The following is an 18,329-nucleotide window of genomic DNA, read 5'->3' on the forward strand; positions in this document are numbered from 1 at the left end:
CATATGAAACACTGAACTCAAAACTGAATTGTAATGTGCTTTTCATAATGTAACTTGCTTAATTACCTGTAAGAATGAATCACTAATACCTCAAGTCCTGCTCGACAGTTTTGGATACTTATTTATGTAATGGTGGTGCTCACGTCTGAGTAAGGCAATGACTGACTAGTTCCCTGGGTAGGGAGCAGCAGTCCTCAAAATGATTATAATGTGACAGTAACAATATGGCTGTTTCTAGAATGTTCTAGGAACCCAAGATATGTATTTCATATCCTCCATTGTATCAATTTACATGCAATTAGATTTCAATTAGATGTCAATTTTTTAAGACAGACATGATAGAATTCTGTGAACCTTCAAAAAGAAGTGATAGCAACTGGTAACACTGCTTACATAAAGAGGTAATTAAAATAACAGCTTACTACCAGCCCAGGGCTTCTGAAGGAGCTGCACATGTGGGAAAATATTTGGGTGCAAGTGTGGGGAGAAAAAACCATACTCAAGAGTATTCTTTTTTTTCTTCTCCACATTTTCAGTTGTTAAAATTGGTTAAAGAAAGAAATACCAATTTTAACAACTGAAAATGTAGGTAGGAAAAAAATCTTATTCAAGAGTGTAACCTTATTTTTGGTGTATTAGAATTACCTTTTATGAGAAGAAAAAAGTTTTCAATTTTTTAAAATGTTCCTACCTAACAAGTTTAACATTGGCAGTTTCATTCTAATCTCCACATTTGGAGAAAATTTGACCTTCTCTTGTAAGATCTAAGAATGACAACTACTGGAACATGTACAAAACCATGTTGCTCTGATCTGCAGTGAACGCTTTTCTAGAAAAGCATTATGGACCAGGCTATGCAAAGTCTCGGTGAGAAGCATTTTCCCCAAGTCTTGTGATCAACTGTGGAAAAATAACTGGTTAATCTAACAGCTGAAGCCTCAGAAGGGTGTTGAGGAAAAAGGTCTTAGGGAAAAAAACACCAAAAGTGACAGCAATGTTGTATTTCTTCCTACTCACAGCAGAAGAGCAACAATTTTGTACATACACCTTATAAAACTTCTCAAAACCATACCTACATTTCTAACCCTAACTTATGTTGTTCACGAGAAACTCAAGATCACCTAAATCAATAGCTTTGATATTCCATGCAATAAACTATTCATAAAAACCCAGGTAGCTTAGTGCAGTGTTGTTACATAAGTGCACAGTAACTATTAGCTTTGATGGTTATTGGAAGAATTGAGTATGACTGCCTCCTGAACCATCTTCATATACAAAGAAAGCACAGTGGACGGACTGATAGCTATTAATATAAGAACTGTAATATGAAATTAAATTGACTCAGGCTAAAAAACTACAAAAGTTTTAAAGATTCTCCAATAAGTTTATTTTGCAAACCTTTTGTATTTTGTTTTACTGGTTTACACTGTAATAAAGAGAAAAATGTTTATACAGATACAATTTTGAACACTGAACTATTATCACATTAATATAAATTCAGATTTTTAAAAACTATTTCATATTGGGGTTCAGCCGATTAGCAAACAATGTTGTGATAATTTCAGGTGAACAGCAAAGGGACCCAGCCGTACCAGATTTACTTTATTTTTAACTGACCTTCAAATTGCAGCAGCTCGTGAGTTTAGCTCTAAGGATTCTTGCCATCCTACCTGACTTTGTCACGGAGTCAGACGGCTCTGACATATACACACACAACACATGTAAACAGATACAAACAAACCTTTTATAAACAAGTCTTTTATAATGTAAATAATTGTTCCTTGTTGAAACTTTTTATACCCAGTTCCTGTTTTTTTCTGAAATTCGAATATTCACATTTATAGAGAACAATATTTAAAAAGCAAAGAGTTTTTCTCTGAAAACTCAAGCAATTCTGACAGCAACATTTTTCTTACTGATCTAAAAAGAATGAAATATGGAAGGGGGAAAAAATCACTGCAAATGATCAAAACAGAAGGGTACTAAATATATACATATTTAATAGTGGAGGGAGATATTTTTAAAGTATAGATTCTGTTGAAAATATTGATGTTCAAACAGCTTTGCACTCATTGCCAAAACTTTCTCAATTAATTAAAATTTAAAATGTTGATTTTTTTTTGTAGGAAGATACATTAATTCTTTGAAGTCAGAATGAAGAACTGTAATTTCTATATAAAGACTGCTTGAATATACAAAGTATCAAATATAAACAGTAGTGTAAAAAGAAAATAAATTGGCAGAAATAATTATTCGACCAGTAGCAATAATTAAGACCACCATTTGAAAGATCTTCTATAAACAAAGAATGCAAAAATATTGTTATAACTTTTTACAGCACAGAATTGAATTCCATCCTAATTCATTACTATCACACTTCTTTCTTCTTCAGTATTAGTGGACCCACATTATCTCCTGTCAATTCATTGTGCTTATTATGTGAACCATCACAGGCAGGAAACTAGAAAGGAAAAAATTGCAGATGTTATTTTTCAAATGAGTCAGTAAGTAGAAATATTTTTGACATGCTCTTATAAAGAAAGTCCATTACTTTGGGAGGGAAAAAAACACATTAGATAGCTTTTCTGAGCAACAGATATATTCTATAGCTAACTACCTTCCAATATTATGACAAACCTAACATTTAAATATTTCATTATTTGGCAGATTTTAAAAGCTTTGGATGATTCCATACAAGTCAATATGATAGTCTTAAATAAGCTCCTATTTTTTATACAGCTCTAACTCTGAGCTCACCTTTTCAATTATTTTAAATTTTTAAAGGATGTAATTTAAATTCAAATTAAATTCTTTCATGTCTTCTCACTATAAAACTCATGCACATTACAATACTTTAAAAAACATTTTAAAATATATTTTTAAAAACTTACTCATAAGTAATAATTAACAATTTGGTATCTTTTTTTTCCTCTATTTACTATGTGCACTCTTGTATTATACCATACTTTAATCATTCCTCTATTATCAGATATCTAGATTGTTTCTAAGATTTTGTTATTATAAATGATGCTATGATTAACATTATTGTACTTAAAGTCTCAAATAGCGTATAACCAAAGTAGCAGAAGAAAACAGATCTCATCAACTACTTATAATGTATCATTCCAAACTCCTCCTCCTTGTCTATTTATTTGTTCTTAATTGAAATATAATTGATTTACAAATTGTCTTAAATACTGATGTATAGCAAAGTGATTCAGTTATACACATATATACATTTTTTTTTAAATATTATTTTCCATTATGGTTTATCATAGGATACTGAATAGTCTTCTATGCTGTACAGTAGGACCTTGTCATTTATCCATTCTATATATAAAATCTTTATCTGTTAACCCCAACCTCCCACTCCACCCTTCCCCAACCCCACCCCCCTTGGCAATCACCAGTCTGTTCTCTGCCTTGATTCTGTTTCTGTTTCATAAGTAGGTTCATCTGTGTCTTATTTTAGATTCCATATATGATATTATATGGTATTTTTCTGTCTGACTTAATTCACATCATATGATAATCTAGTTGCATCTACCAAATTCCTTTTAAATTTCCATATTCAAAATCATCGATAACTACAGCTGCCATTCACTAGCTCATACTACATAGAAGGCACTGTACTATACATACATCATCTCACTAAATCCTCAAAAATTTGTGATATTATCAGATTTTAAAAAACTGACAGAGATTAAGGATTAAGTAACTTGCTCAATTGAGTTTCTGTGGTGCTCTAACTTTTCTAATGTAGGAAGTATATTGCCTCAGAAGAGGCAAACTTTAATTTAGAACAGACTTTCAATGCTGATTACTATGGAAAAGTCTCTCATCTCACAGAACCTCAAAACTGAGGATTTAAGAAGCAAAAGCATGTTAATTGCACAAGTTTTAGTGTATGTGTAAATGGATCGCTTACCGTCTTAGAGCGCCAACACCTACAATAAGCCGCTTTAGTAAGGCACAAATCTTCGATGTTTATTTCATTCACCACTTTGGGATTTTCCTTTTGTATCTTAAGATTAATCAAGCTATCCTTCTGTTGCTTTTTCTTTGGGAGGAACGGACGAACCGCAAGGTAGCCAAGTAGTGCGAGTACGCCAAGGAACGGCAATAACCGAAGCCATTCTGAAACTAAAAATACAGATTTGTTACGAGTCTGAAAAAGGACTCAAATAGGGATGGACTGGGAGTTTGGGGCTGATATGTACAGACTGCTATGTTTAAAACAGATGACCAGCAAGGACCTACTGTAGTCTAGTTAAAAATGAAACATAAAGATTTTAAAATTAAATAATACATGTAAATTACCTAGGTCAATACCTGTTGGGTACAAATACCAAATAACTGCTTATTCCAATTGCTAATGATAAATTAATAAACTTTCATTGATTCCCCCCCAAAAAAGGACCTACTGTAAATAAATTTTTTAAAAAAATTAAAAAGAACTTAAATAGCATGTCTCACCCTTCAGCTTATTCTTTACTTCTCACTTTAATTTCTTACCTTATCTGTAAAACTGTGAATAAATATCAAGGAACCAGTACCTAGGACCACTTTATTTTATTTGTGGCCTGCCCTGAGACTTTTGAAACTGGAAAACAAAGTTTTCAGAAATAAATCCTCTATCCAATACCCTATCTCATTATCTTCACTTAGTATATTTGTGTTTAGTTTTATTTCAGGAATTACAATCACCATAATTATACATAAAACTCAATTTTATATGTTTAGAAAACATTTCCACCATGTCTAAAATCATACAACAGAATTTCCTATAAACTATTTACCACTGATTTATAATTTCAGACAGAATATGTCTTCAATGCTTTAATTTTTACATTTTTGGTAAGGCATAGTGTGATTCCTATAGAAAAACCTAAATGTTGTGTTGTGTAAAAGCTATTTTAAAGAGCTAAGTGAAATTTTCACATACTAAATAATCTCATTATTAGATACATCTTACTTCATAAGTATTCATTAGAGCCTTTTGTAGTACTCAGAACTGACTGGGGGACAGGGAATATAAGTGACATAAATGATATGTTCCCTACGTCTGCACAGAGAAACACACCAAGGAGCCTAAATATTTATATTTCAGTATGCATTTATCAAATGTTGGCTAGTACGCTGCCTCTGCTGGGTTCCATAGGGAATCCCTTCTGACCTTAAGAGTTATCACTTGTCATCATTCACTGAGTGCTAACCTGACACTTTGCTAATAAACACTAGAGCTTAACGGAGAAAAAGAAAAATTGAAGGTCATATGCTAAGGCATGCTAATAAATCTTAATAATAAACGAACAGATTATGCTAAGAGTGCAATTGTAACACCTCAGTTAACACTGTGTTAACTGAATTTAGTAGGCACCATTATTATTCCCATTTTTCATGTGGGTAAACTGGAGCTTAAGCAGGTGTAGCCCAGGAAATTAAGTACAAAGGCTATTCTCAGTCACTATGAATGAAATTCAACAGAGCCAAAATTTTATCTGTTCTTCTCTCAGTAAAACTACTCTCCAGAAATAACTGTTCTTACTATTCAACTATTAAAAGGCTGGCTTAATACTAACTCTTCAAAAACAAAGCTATTTTTGATACAACACCATGCCAAAGGTTTGTAACGAGCTCTAGATGAAACAACCTATTTATATTATGTGCAGCACCTATAAGAGTGCTTGGCACAGAGAAGATAAAAGTGAATGGTAGTTTTTATTAAGATTCTGAAGATTGGAAGCAGCTCCTCTGAAAAAACATTTTGCCGACTCAACCTGACAATACTACATGGCAGAAATCTTTGGGGATATAATCTTTCAGTCACCAGAATGAAATTCTGTAAGGGTAAGATCTTGCCAGTCAGGCTGATCTGTTCTAGTCTCTTAACAAAAGTGGAGACACTCCACAGAAACACTCTGAATGAATTAACATTCTGAAAATGACAAAGAACTGTTTCCTGGAGTGAAGGGTCTATCTATAGATCTTTGCTGTCCAAGACAGTAACCACTAGCCATACTGTTTTGTTTGGACCCAGGATTTTGTTATAATCAGATATGGTAAGATGACAGACATGGAGACAACTACCTTGAAAGAAAAGTTTACTTACGATTCACAAGACGAGGGAGCACAACAGGCCACCTATGACCATATAGATAAGTATGAGGCTTGGTCAGGAGCAAGGTGAGAGAAAAGGGCACAAGCCTTTATTGTGGTTTACAGAAAAGGCAAGGTAAGGCACAGTAAACAGTTTAGTATTGGCTACCCTGAATAATTTCAGTGGGCTTTGGGCTATAGAGGTGGTCCTTAATTGTCTCATATCTGGCCTTGGGTGATTTCTGCAAAGTCACTTCAGTCGTGTCCGACTCTGTGTGACCCCATAGACAGCAGCCCACCAGGCTCCCCCGTCCCTGGGATTCTCCAGGCAAGAACACTGGAGTGGGTTGCCATTTCCTTCTCCAATGCACGAAAGTGAAAAGTGAAAGGGAAGTCATTCAGTCATTGTGACCCCATGGACTGTAGCCTACCAGGCTCCTCTGTCCATGGGATTTTCTAGGCGAGAGTACTGGAGTGGGGTGCCATCGCCTTCTCCGTTGGGTGATTTAGGGCAGGGTAAATACTGCTTGGTAAGTGAGAGTTAGATAAAGGTGTTTGAAGTGTAGGCTTTGGATTGGTTGGTTTGCATATGAAAAATATGCTCACAAGCAAGTAGTTTACTATCTCTTGGCATCAGCTAGTCCGGGGAGGGGGCAAACCTCCCTGGCCAGCAAGGGCCCCAATTTTTATGATGTCCAATCATAAAAAATAGAACATAAAAAAACATGATTAATACATTGGCTATTTAAATAAAGTTAAGTAGAATTCATAAATTAATTTCTAAGACACACTAGTCACATTTTAATAGCTCCAGAGCTATTATGTGTGGCTAGTGGCTACTATGTTTGACAGCACAGAAAACATTTCCATCATCACAAAAAGGCTTTTGGATGGTGCTGCTGTAGACCAACAGTTTCCACAAAGTACCATGTCTATGACATGGGAAGGCTATTATGACAGTTTCAACACCCACAAATATCCCATCCCTCTTGTACTTAGAGCCAGCCAAAGCTACTGATTACCTAGTGGCAGGTTTCCTGTGTCCTTTGCATAAGGGATTCCTTCTGTCTGCCATGCCTTTCTACTTGTAGTCTACCTGACTCATTTATGTAGACCCTTTAAAACTAGGGTCAAATACTGCTTCCTCCAGAAAATGAAAGTGAAGTCGCTCAGTCCTGTCTGACTCTTTGGGACCCCATGGACTGTAGCCTACAAGGCTCCTCCATCCATGGGATTTTCCAGGCAATAGTACTGGAGTGGATTGCCATTTCCTTCTTCAGGGGATCTTCCCAACCCAGGGATAGAACCCAGGTCTCCTGCATTGTAGACAGACGCTTTACCATCTGAGCCACCAGGGAAATCTTTCTCAATTTCACAAAGCAAATTAATCGCTCCTTCCTCTGCTTTCAAGCCCCTTTTCCTCAGTTTCTTTTATCATACTACTGTTCTCTGTTTACAAAGTTGATTCCTCCATAATCCTATAGGAAAAGAAGCTCTACTTCCTGGCACAAAGTAGAACCTCATAAATGTTTTATGAGTGACTTAATAAATGAATGAATTTAAGTGACTTAACTTAATGAATGAATAAATGACATTTAGAGTGTAAATGTCAGTCCCTTTCTCACTCACATTGTACTGTAATTATTTATTTACACTTATCTTTCAGATCAGGCAATAAATGTCTTAGATTGTTATTGGCCCCAACATCCAGTATAGTATTTTGAACCAGTACTTATTCAATAAATGTTTTTGAATGTAGTATAACATTAAGTATTATTATGTATACTACAAAATTTAAAAGTCTCAAGAGGTTGAGTAAATCAAAGTCAAAAAGTTAAAAGAATGAACATGTAAAGATGATAACCTTAACTTAGATTCTTAAGTTTAACATTCCCTATCTTAACCTACAAATTTCAGGGAATAAATAGAATGCTATTTTAAAATTTACTTCAGAAAATGTTGCTCTTTCAACACTTAATTCCTTGGTAAAACATCGTAGTAATACAGTGATGAAAGGTACTATTATTTCCTACAACAAAATAACTTAAACAACAGTGTTGTGTAGGAAAATTTACTTTTAAAGATGACAAACTTCAATTTAAGTACAGGAAAAATTATAAAGGAAAATAATACAGCCTATAAAGCTCAATTAAATCATTTAAATTATATGTTAGAGCTGATTTTTGGTAAATATGAAATACAGAATAAACAAATTTTTTAAAAAAATTTAAGATTGGCTATCTCTTATGAACCTGTTTGATATATATTGAGCTACGGCAGATATATTAGGTACTGTAAAGGGAAATCTGCTGCTGCTGCTAAGTCGCTTCAGTCGTGTTCAACTCTATGCGACCCCAGAGATGGCAGCCCACCAGGCTTCGCCATCCCTGGGATTCTCCAGGCAAGAACACTGGAGTGGGTTGCCATTTCCTTCGCCAGTGCAGGAAAGTGAAAAGTGAAAGAAGTCGCTCAGTCGTGTCCAACTCTTTGCAACCCCATGGACTGCAGCCTACCAGGCTCCTCCGTCCATGGGATTTTCCAGGCAAGAGTACTGAAGTGGGGTGCCATTGCCTTCTCCAAAAGGGAAATCTACTACCTATTAATTGTTAGGTTTAATGTGTATTTTGTACAGTACATTCTAAAATTGTTTAAGGATTACCAGAAATAGCATTTAATTTATAAAATCTGAAAATTTTAAAAAGTATAAAAAATAAAATAACTTGTAATCCCACCAGTCAAGAGTTGGTAACATCGTTCATTTCTATTTTGCTGTTTATTCTTCCTTTTCAAAAGGCTGCATAGAATGATCCCATAAAAATAACACTGGTAACTTGATTGCTGATAATTTCATAATTATTTTCTAATGTATCAATATGGGTAAAACATAGAAATGACTTCACTTCTAACTATAGAAAAATGAAAATAAAATATTTTTAATGGATGGCTTTACTATTACCACTTAAAGACTACTTAGGACCAAAGGGCCAATAAAGTGAAATTAATAATCAATTTTTCCACTCACTGCTATAAACAGAACAGTGTCCCAGTATCTAGAACATTGCCTGTCCCACAGTAAGTGCTCAACAAATACTAGATGACACGAGGAATTCTAAATTGCAGAGAGGTTACATGGAAGAAAATGTTTTAAATGACATCAAAATTGTTCTCCATAAAAGCTTTTTAATTACACTGACTTTTAAATTTAGTTGGTCTACCTCGGAAGAGGGGAAAAAACTTTTACAACTTACAGTATGTAAATATTTTCCCAAATTCTCAAAAATAAGTTTTCTGAAATAAAAGTCTTTAATCTTTAAAAAAATAAACTTTATTATTTACATGTTAATAAATGCGGCTCTTTAGCTTGAACTTAATCATTTCTTACACTTTCCTATTAAGAAATTCATCTTTTGTTCCATTTCTTTTTTAAAAAAATGAGGTAAATTTACATACAATAAAACAAACAGATCTCAGGTGTTTAGCTCTGAGCTGTGACAACCAAAGACACTGTTGTAGCCTCCACTGAGGGGCTTCCGAAGTGGCGCTAGTGGTAAAGATCCTGCCCGCCAATGCAGGAGACATAAGCATTTGATCCCAACCAGTTGCTTCAGTCACGTCCAACTCTTTGGGACCTTATGGACTGTAGCTTGCCAGGCTCCTCTGTCCATGGGATTCTCCAGGCAAGAATACTGGAGTGGGTTTGGGCTTTACCGACTCAGCTGGTAAAAACTCCGCCTCCAATGCTGGAGACCCCAGTTCAGTTTCTGGGTTGGGAAGTTCCCCTGGAGAAGGTGTAGGCTACTCACTCTACTCAAATTTTCTTGGGCTTCCCTGGTGGCTCAGACCGTAAAGAAGTCACCCACCATGCGGGAGACCTGGGTTCGATCCCTGGGTCGGGAAGATCCCCTAGAGGAGGAAATGGCAACCCACTCCAGTATTCTTGCCTGGAGAGTCCCCATGGATAGACGCGCCTGGCAGGCTACAGTCCACGGAGTCACAAAGGGTCAGACACAACTGAGCAACTAAGCACAGCACACAGCCCCCTTCCAGTCTATCTCCCCACCACTGATTCCTATAGACAAAGGCTTTTTATAAAATTTTTGAGATTCATGCAGTAAATCAGTAAATCATTCTTTTTTATTACTAATCAGTACTCCATTCCATGAATATACCATAATTTGTGTATCCACTCTCCTGATGGTGGGTACCTGGGCTGCTTCCAACTTGGGATTATTATGAATATGGCTGCTATGAACATGCTTGTATAAGTCTTTCTGTGGATATATGTTTTCAATTCTGTTCCACTTCTTTAATTCTTTACTTAAAACTGGTCCTTTCTAGAGCTAATCCTCTTGAAAGTGTCAGCTCTGACATATTTGTCTTACTCTGGGAAAAATATTACAGTCCAAGGATTCATTGCTTTAAGAGTTAAACCATTACATTTCAAAGAAACTAGCTTTTTAAGTGGGGAAGAACTAGTACATTCAAAGTTTCACAACTAGCTTTTCAATCTATAAGTAAACTTTTTTGATTTTTGAATGGGAAGCTTTTTGTTATTCTATTTTAAAAGGTTGTATGACAGGGAAAGCTTTTTTAAAGGTTAATATATTTGAATACAATATACTTTCAAAGGGGGAATTATACTAATTTACCTTAAAAGCCTCATTGTCAACAATGTAACCTAAACAAAGACAGGTTTTTGACAAAGTTGTTTTGACAGGTAAGGGCTGTCTATAAATACTGTACAGTAATTAAGGATCTCCCAGTGTTTACTAAGAATGCAGAGTCATCATGAGAGAGGCGATTGCTTTAAAACACCACTCGATCTAAATAGGGACAGAAAAACAGGCAGCAATAATGTGAACTGCAACTTTTTTTTGCTCTAATTATCATAGAGAAGAAATGAAAATATTTTTGAGCTGGTAGACATTTTAAATAATTTATTTTGAAAAGTTATCTTCCAGGTTTTTATTTCAACAAAAAAAAGGTCTAAGATGGATTCTAAAAGTAGTTCCTTCAAGACATCCAAATGTCATTAGCTAATACAATCTAATCAAGAGACACAGCTCAGAGAGGAAATTGGTCATTGAAGTTTTTCTTCCATAGTGCTCTAAAATAGATTCTGCAACTGTTATATTATCATTGTTCAGTGCAAAGCAGACTGTCTCGTTTTTTGTAAAGTAATTATTACAAACATCATTTCCTAAACAAATGGACATTACAATGAGAACTAAAATGTAGACACACTGTAATGCGACAGGTTAAATATGCACTATAAAGATATTTATCAGAGTTGTCTATTTCTGAGAATCATTCTTCACATTAAGTATTGAAGAGCGTCAAAGAAGAAACTACTATATATTATTTACTCAAGAGGGAAAAGGTTTAGGTCGAGTTTCCTTAATGCCTTAATAGGACAAAATTTCTTGAGAGGGGAAAAAAAAGTTTGAAAGTCTTCGTCATTAAGTCAAATATCATACCTTCCAGTCTCCTTCATCTACAGTCTATTTATGGAAAACTTTAATATATAACCAGCCACAATCAGAATCAACACACATAATTAAGGTTAAACTGGGTTCACCCTCGTGGCTCAGGGTAAAGAATCGACCTGCAGTGCAGGAGCTGCAGGAAACCTGGGTTTGATCCCTGGGTTGGAAAGATCCCCGGGTTGGAAAGATCCCCTGGAGAAGGAAATGGCAACGCACTCTTGCCTGGAGAATCCCACAGACAGAGAAGCCTGGCAGGCTACAGTCCATAGAGTGGCAAAGAGTTGACTTAGCATGCACAGGTTGGCATGGGAGTAAGGGGATTTTTTTTTTCTTTCTTTCTTGACTGCTAAAAACTCATCAGTTAATTTACACAGATTATTAAGAAAGTAAGTTGGCAACTGGGAACAAATGTCACAAAATGACTGTATCCTTTTGATGTATTACTACCATTTAATGAATACATTTAAAGGTATAAAGAGGGAAAAAAAATTGGTATAGGGCTACTTACCCACTGAACATTATGAATAAAATATATATATTAAAAACATTCAAAACTTCCAGCTGCAGGGAAATGGTTACTACTGTGATGTAAAAAAATAAGGGGAGAAAAAGTCAAAATTTTACATAATTGCTGTAATCTATCAGAATAAACTAGTAAAATCAAAAGAGAACTAAGATGTTTACAAACACTTGATCTGAAAACTTTTTCATCTTGTTACTTTTATGTTACTACTTATGTGTAGATTGTTTTTTAGTGTTTATTACTCAGTTACCACTCTTTCTATTCAATTACATGCTTTCTGTCAAACCTTTTAACACCTAAAAATGTTAAATTTTCATAATCTGTTTGTCAACAAAGCAAATGTCTGTGATTATTATTTAAAGAATCTCTAGATTTAGACTAGATTTAGATCTAGTTTACCACATCTTGCCTATCCACCACCAGACACCGCCTTTTGTTTTTTTTTAAAATCTCTGAGAGGGGATAGCTCTCAAAGCACCCTATTAAGGTAAAGTATTCTCTAATTAAAAAAAAAAAAAAAGAATTCCTTTAACATGCAACTAAAATCCATGTTCAAATAACTATCACTAACTTGGCCCTAGTTGTCTTCTGGTCTACACAAAATGCATCTTTTCTTCTACCTGTCAGCCTTCCAAATACTGCATTTTAAGTCAGCTACCACAGATGTCTAAACTGCTCCAGAAGCAGCCCTATTTACCTCAAAATTATCTTAACTCATGCTTACATTCCCTGGTAATCAGTCAGAACATATGAGTTCAATGATTGCTTTATCAATAACCGCCTTCCCCACCCTCCTCCCCCCACCATCATCCTAATCAGTCCCTGAGTCTGGCTTACCCATATCTCACTTGGATTGTAAGGCTCAGAACCCAACAAAATCTTCCAAGTGTTGGCAGCATTCTGGAAATGTTCATCTTTTAGATACGAAATCCCGCGCTGTGGGTTCTATTTTGTAAAGGAGGGAACTTAAGTGCAAATGTTACATGTCATCAGTAAATTTCACTTTCTAATTTTTGGTCTGTCATACCAGCAAAAGTATCTTTCCTCCAACTCGAGTAAACTAAATTGCTTCCAGGCCCGTGATACGGTGATGACCTCAAATGACCCCGTAACAGGTTGACACTCCTCCTTGGAACTGGAATTGTCTAATTTTGTTAGTAAATAAAACCACCAAATACATGTGTATGTGTGTTTCTCTCTCACACAGACACACCCACACTATGTGGGTCAAACTCAGCCAAGAGCTGGGACAGCCTGATACACAGAGACTTTGAGCCTTGGATAACGACTTTTCCTGCTTTAAAATAAACCAGCAACGTTGCAGGGAGCGACGGAGATGAAAAAAATGGGCCTGTTCCCAACTCAGCACCTTCTCTGCAAAAACCTGGTCTCTCAACACGGAGAGACACTGCAGACAGACATGAAGATAAGCTCAGGGGGCCGCCAAGTCCCAAGATGCGGCCTCACATACACTCTGAGGATGCAGGGCCTGCGCGTGCCCACCTACTCCGCGACTGCAGTGAGAATGGTAGTGGGGGTGCTGTGCTCAGTCCTGTCCGACTCCTTGCGAAACCACAGACTGTAGCTCACCAGCCTCCTCTGTCCACGGGATTCTCCAGGCAAGAATACTGGAGTGGGATCCCAGGTCACGCGCCACCCGCCAGGCTCCGCCCCGCCCCCCGGCCGGAGGTCTTTCAGATGCCCGCCCCCACCCTCCGCCTGGGGAAGCTCGCAAGGATGGGGACCGGCTGAAGGCTCGGATTACCTGTGAGTCGGGCGAACCCGGTAATACTCTCGGGCACTGGAAGCCGCTTCAGATACGCCGGGAGCTGCACCTTTACGATGCGGGCCACGCTCTCCAGCACCATCCTGGCCGGCGGCGTCCGCTCCTCGCCCGACTCCCGCGGCTCTCCGGCGGAGCTGCTGCGCCTGCGCCCAGAGCGGAAGCGGCCGACCGGCGCTCTCTGCCGGGACCAGGCCGGGGCGGGGCTGGGGGCCCCAGCGCGGAGAGGTGAGCTGCCCGGCGCCGATTGGCAGCGGGCCGGTGACGTGCGCGCCCCGCGGAGGCCGAAGGGGCGCGGGCGGCCGTGGGGCAGCGAGGCCCGCCTGTGCGTCTTGAGGTGGAAGAGGGCCTTCACGGTGGGCCTTTCTCGTCCGGAGGCCCAGGAAACGATACTGTGTCCGAGGAGGTAAAGCACGTGAGAGTACTGTGTAACCGGAAGGTGCCTTTCAAAAGTGAGTTTCTCCGGGCGTCGCTTTTTACCTCGGGCCACGACCCCAGAATTGCAAATTCTCCTTAGAGCACCCTTTCCGCCGAACCCCGCAGCGCCTAATTTCGCTCTCTCCCCTCTACAAATCTGGCTTTTTTTTTTTTCTTTAAGAAAGAAGATACCTAAACTAGGCACTGCTCACAACCTTGCTCCTAGGCTGTTTAGCCAAACTGCTCCGAGACCTTGACTCAGACCAGACCCGTTAGAGTCCTTAGTTAGATATCTATTTTCAGTAGATAATTCTTCTTCTGTAGATCAAAATTTTTTTTTCCGGTTAACTAAAACTGGGAAAGTGGTGAAAGAATATGAAGATTTAGGGTTTCCCTTATTTCATGTTGTAGGGCTTCTGCTGCAAACTAAAGTATCCTTGGAGAGCTTTAATTTTTATTTAGGTTTATTAACACCAAAAAAATAGAAAGGAGATAATCCCTTGAAGCACCTTCCTTGACATGACTTTGTTTCATGTTTTTAAAGTATCCGAAGTAATGCACTTGCTGATTGCACGTTGTGTATTTGTATCTTAATAACCCAGCCTTATTTCCTTTCTGAACCCTGCTTGACCGACAGCATAGAACAATGAACTGCACAAGAGCCAGTATTTCACCTTGTATGACTTAAAATGTAACAACCAATTGTTAATATGTAAGTTTTAAAAAGTTTTTTTCTTGGTATTTCATCCTAAAGTGAAAAGGAATGTTTTTAAAGCAACTTTTCATTCTCTGGACTGTTTAATATTTGTTATCGTCCTTCACTAAAAAAATAATCCTCAGTAAGAGAATTAATTGAAATCTAGATAAATTGATTTTCTGTCATTTTACCCTGGTCAAAATTGTGCAAGTAAAATTATAATGGAAATTTCTACCAAGATGTTTAGATACAGATTCATGTTCATGAGCTAGGGTAGTATAGAAATGATGATTGAAAGGTTGGTGTTTACATTCAGATTCCTTTCAGTTTACTCCTGGGAGCTTACTTTTGATTTAGTGGAAGAAGGATCCTGGAGCTTGTTTATCCTGAAAATGATGAGCTCAACTGCCTTGTCCTTAAGACTGTTGTTTTGGGAGGTGGTTGAGGCAGGGTGGTTTGCGGGAGTGGGGCCATTAGGGGAAGAAAGCGTAGAGAGGCCACTAAAGATTCATTTCTTATTTAGAGGCTTTGTTGTCTTGACAGGAGCAAAGCAAGCTGTGTTAAGTGAGATTCCTAAGGCCTCTAAGAAGTTTTTCTTTAAAGGATTAAGAGATACATACCTCAGTTAAGAGATATATAATAAAATGCTCAAGTGTGTAACCAACACCCAGATCCACATATACAGAATACACCAAACACACCATGGAGTCTCTCTATGTCCCTGCTAATCACATCCCCTTACCACCACCAGCACTATTCTTCCTTTACATGTTCTTACATCATATAAAAGAAATTATCCTCTATGTAGTTAAATTATCCTCTATGTAGTTCTTTTGTGACTGACTTCTTTGAGCAGTGGATAGCTGTTTTGCTATCCAAGTAGAAGAAATACAGTGAATAGAAGTCTATATGGATGAAACATTTTTCTTTCTTTTGTCTTAAAATTTCAAGATGTGTAGACATACATTAGCTATTTCTGATCCATTAAATAATTATATATATGTATATATACAATGTATAAAAGGAGATAGTTCCTAACCCCACCAATTAAAAAAAAACCCTTATTGTGCATTTTAGGGAACATTTTCTTACATTCCCTTTGCTTTAAATTTTAAGTCCTGTTTTGCTGTATTTTTTAATTTCCACTTCATTTCTACCACCCTACCTTCTTGGCAGAACATAAAGTAGAGGAGCTGAAGGTAATTGTTACAAACAGAAGTGGCAGGCTTGTCTGACCACCTTCTGATGTTGTTGTTAAGTTTCTAAGTCACCTCCAACTCTGTGACCCCGTGGACTACAACACACCAGGCTTTCCTGTCCTTCACTATCTCCTGGAGTTTGCTCAAACTCATCTCCATTGAGCCGGTGATGCCATCCAACCATCTCATCCTCTGTTGCCCCATTCGCCTCCTGCTTTTAATCTTCCCCAGTATCATCTTCTGATGTAATACCCAACAAAATGTGGGGTTTTAAAAATTAATTAATTTGGCCATGTCACATGGTGTGAGGGACCCCAACCAGAGATGAGACCCACACCCCCTACAGAAGGTTGGAGTCTTAACCACTGGACCACCAGGGACGTCCCAAAATCTGGTTTTATTATAAGTGTTTATTTCTTACATTTAGACCTCATCTTTAAATGACTTAAAGTTATGATCAGAAAAAGCCAGATAAAATAGTATGTGGATAAGGTTAAAGCAGTGATTAGGATTAAGAATTTGAGTGAGCAGACTTCCCTGGTGGTCCAGTGGCTGAGACTCTGTGCTTCCACTGCAGGGGGAATGGGTTCCATCTCTGGTTGGGGAACTGAGATCCCTTATGCTGTACAGCCCCAGGTTGGATAGGGGAAGAATGAGGATTGGTAATCCTTTGGTTGCTTTATGTCCTAGCTAGGCCCAAATTTCTACTTGCCTTACATCTTTCCTAGAAACTCATCTGGTTCTGTGAATTTATATATGATAAGTAAGCTGATACAGCCCAAATCTCTATTTCCAGCCCAGATTCTCTAATACTAATCCCAGATGCCTCCAGGACATCTTTGGGCATCTTTGTCCATTTTTCTATTGCTTTGCTCATCTTTTTCATTGATTTATGTTTTCTGGATAATAATACATTGTAGGTTGTATTAGTTGCCTGTCATCTTCCAGTCCATGCCTTTTCTCTGGTGTTTGTTATGGTGTCTTTTTTTACATTGAAATTTAGTTTGAATGTAATCAGATTTATTCATCTTTTCCTGTGTATTTTTTGCTTTGGGTGTCTGATTTAAGAAATCCTGTCCTAAAGAAAAGAAGTCATTTCCTACCTCAGAATGACAAAGATATTCATCTTTTTGCTAAAAATTGTAAACTTTTATTCTTCATATTTTATTCTTTTTTTAACTCAATCTACTATTTTTGTGCATAAGGTAGAGCTCTAATTTATTTATTATATATATAAACAACTAATTGTTCTAGCAGCAACTATTAAATAGTGTGACTTTTCTTTTACAGTTTGTAATGTCATTGATTCCAAATCAGATTTGCACACATCCATGGACTGTTTTTTCTTTTCCATTGGTTAATTTGTGTGACCTCTATTATATGATCACACTGTCATAATTGCTACAGCTTTATTATAAGTGTTAATACCCAGCAAGATATTAACAATGGTTAATAGTCACCTGTTTCCTTGGAAATGCCAGATTCTTTCCTACTGTATATGAATTTCAGAGTCATTTTATTAAGTTTTATGGAAAACTTGAATGTTACTGAAAATTCACTAGGACCTCAGTTTCTCTGCTGTAATATGCTGATAGTAATGCTTGTTATGACTAGATTTAATTAATTTTTTTAGTGTGTGTGCTTAATAAATGGTTATTATCATCAGTATCATCATCATCAATGAACGAGCATTTATTCTGGCTTTGAGATCTTAAATTTGTCTTCTAACCACAACTTGCTATATTTGTTTATACATTGTCCACTCCGTTACTACCTCTAACCTTATTCTTTGACTTCTTCGATATATTTAGTGTTGAAACCATTTCTATTTTTCTAGCTGTCAGTTTATTCCTGGCTTTTTTTTTTTCCCATTTCTCACAAAAGTTGCTCCAAATCTTCACCATTCTTTATTATTTACTTATTAAGCCTTCTAAGTTGATACTACCAGTCTTATTTTGTGCTCAGATGACCTTGATTTTTAGTTACTGGAGATTTTTTCCTCACCATCATCTCTAATGTGGCTATAACTCCTCCTGTACTTAGCATCTTCCCAGTCCTTCAGGTCTACCAGCTCCCTATGTTCTAGAACTGACCCTCTAAGATCTTGTTCCATCAATTATCTTCC

General features: G+C 37.1%; 2 protein-coding genes across 6 annotated transcripts in view; one reads left to right on the forward strand and one right to left on the reverse strand.

Moving 5' to 3' along the window:
* Positions 1-1,363: 1,363 nt before the first annotated feature.
* CISD2 (CDGSH iron sulfur domain 2) lies at positions 1,364-14,552 on the reverse strand. The gene is made up of 3 exons (XM_069593605.1): positions 13,874-14,552; positions 3,929-4,143; positions 1,364-2,461 (listed from the first exon to the last, which is right to left on the reverse strand). The coding sequence occupies exons 1-3, from the start codon at positions 13,974-13,976 to the stop codon at positions 2,372-2,374; spliced, it is 408 nt and encodes a 135-aa protein (XP_069449706.1). The 5' UTR covers positions 13,977-14,552; the 3' UTR covers positions 1,364-2,371.
* UBE2D3 (ubiquitin conjugating enzyme E2 D3) overlaps positions 13,265-18,329 on the forward strand; it is a 66,218-nt gene continuing 61,153 nt past the window's right edge. The window contains exons 1-2 of one of the 5 annotated variants that reach the window (XM_069593604.1): positions 13,826-14,297; positions 14,946-15,020. In XM_069593604.1, the coding sequence (XP_069449705.1) occupies positions 13,951-14,297; positions 14,946-14,958 (360 nt within the window). In that variant the 5' untranslated portion in view covers positions 13,826-13,950 and the 3' untranslated portion in view covers positions 14,959-15,020. Of the gene's footprint in view, positions 14,344-14,945; positions 15,021-18,329 lie in introns of those variants that run through there. The other 4 variants (XM_069593598.1, XM_069593602.1, XM_069593601.1 and 1 more) reach the window with 4 other exon arrangements.

The sequence above is a fragment of the Ovis canadensis genome, chromosome 6 (genome assembly GCF_042477335.2).
Source record: "Ovis canadensis isolate MfBH-ARS-UI-01 breed Bighorn chromosome 6, ARS-UI_OviCan_v2, whole genome shotgun sequence".
Taxonomy (NCBI): Eukaryota; Metazoa; Chordata; class Mammalia; order Artiodactyla; family Bovidae; genus Ovis; species Ovis canadensis.

What these genes read in the sequence shown, in the direction of transcription:
- CISD2 (XM_069593605.1), bottom strand. Translation starts at nt 13,976, where the DNA reads ATGGTGCTGGAGAGCGTGGCCCGCATCGTAAAGGTGCAGCTCCCGGCG. An exon ending in CGGGTTCGCCCGACTCACAG is followed by an intron (nt 4,144 to 13,873) that starts GTAATCCGAGCC and finishes CTGTATTTTTAG; the next exon opens with TTTCAGAATGGCTTCGGTTA. An exon ending in GGTGTTGGCGCTCTAAGACG is followed by an intron (nt 2,462 to 3,928) that starts GTAAGCGATCCA and finishes TTTCCTTTCTAG; the next exon opens with TTTCCTGCCTGTGATGGTTC.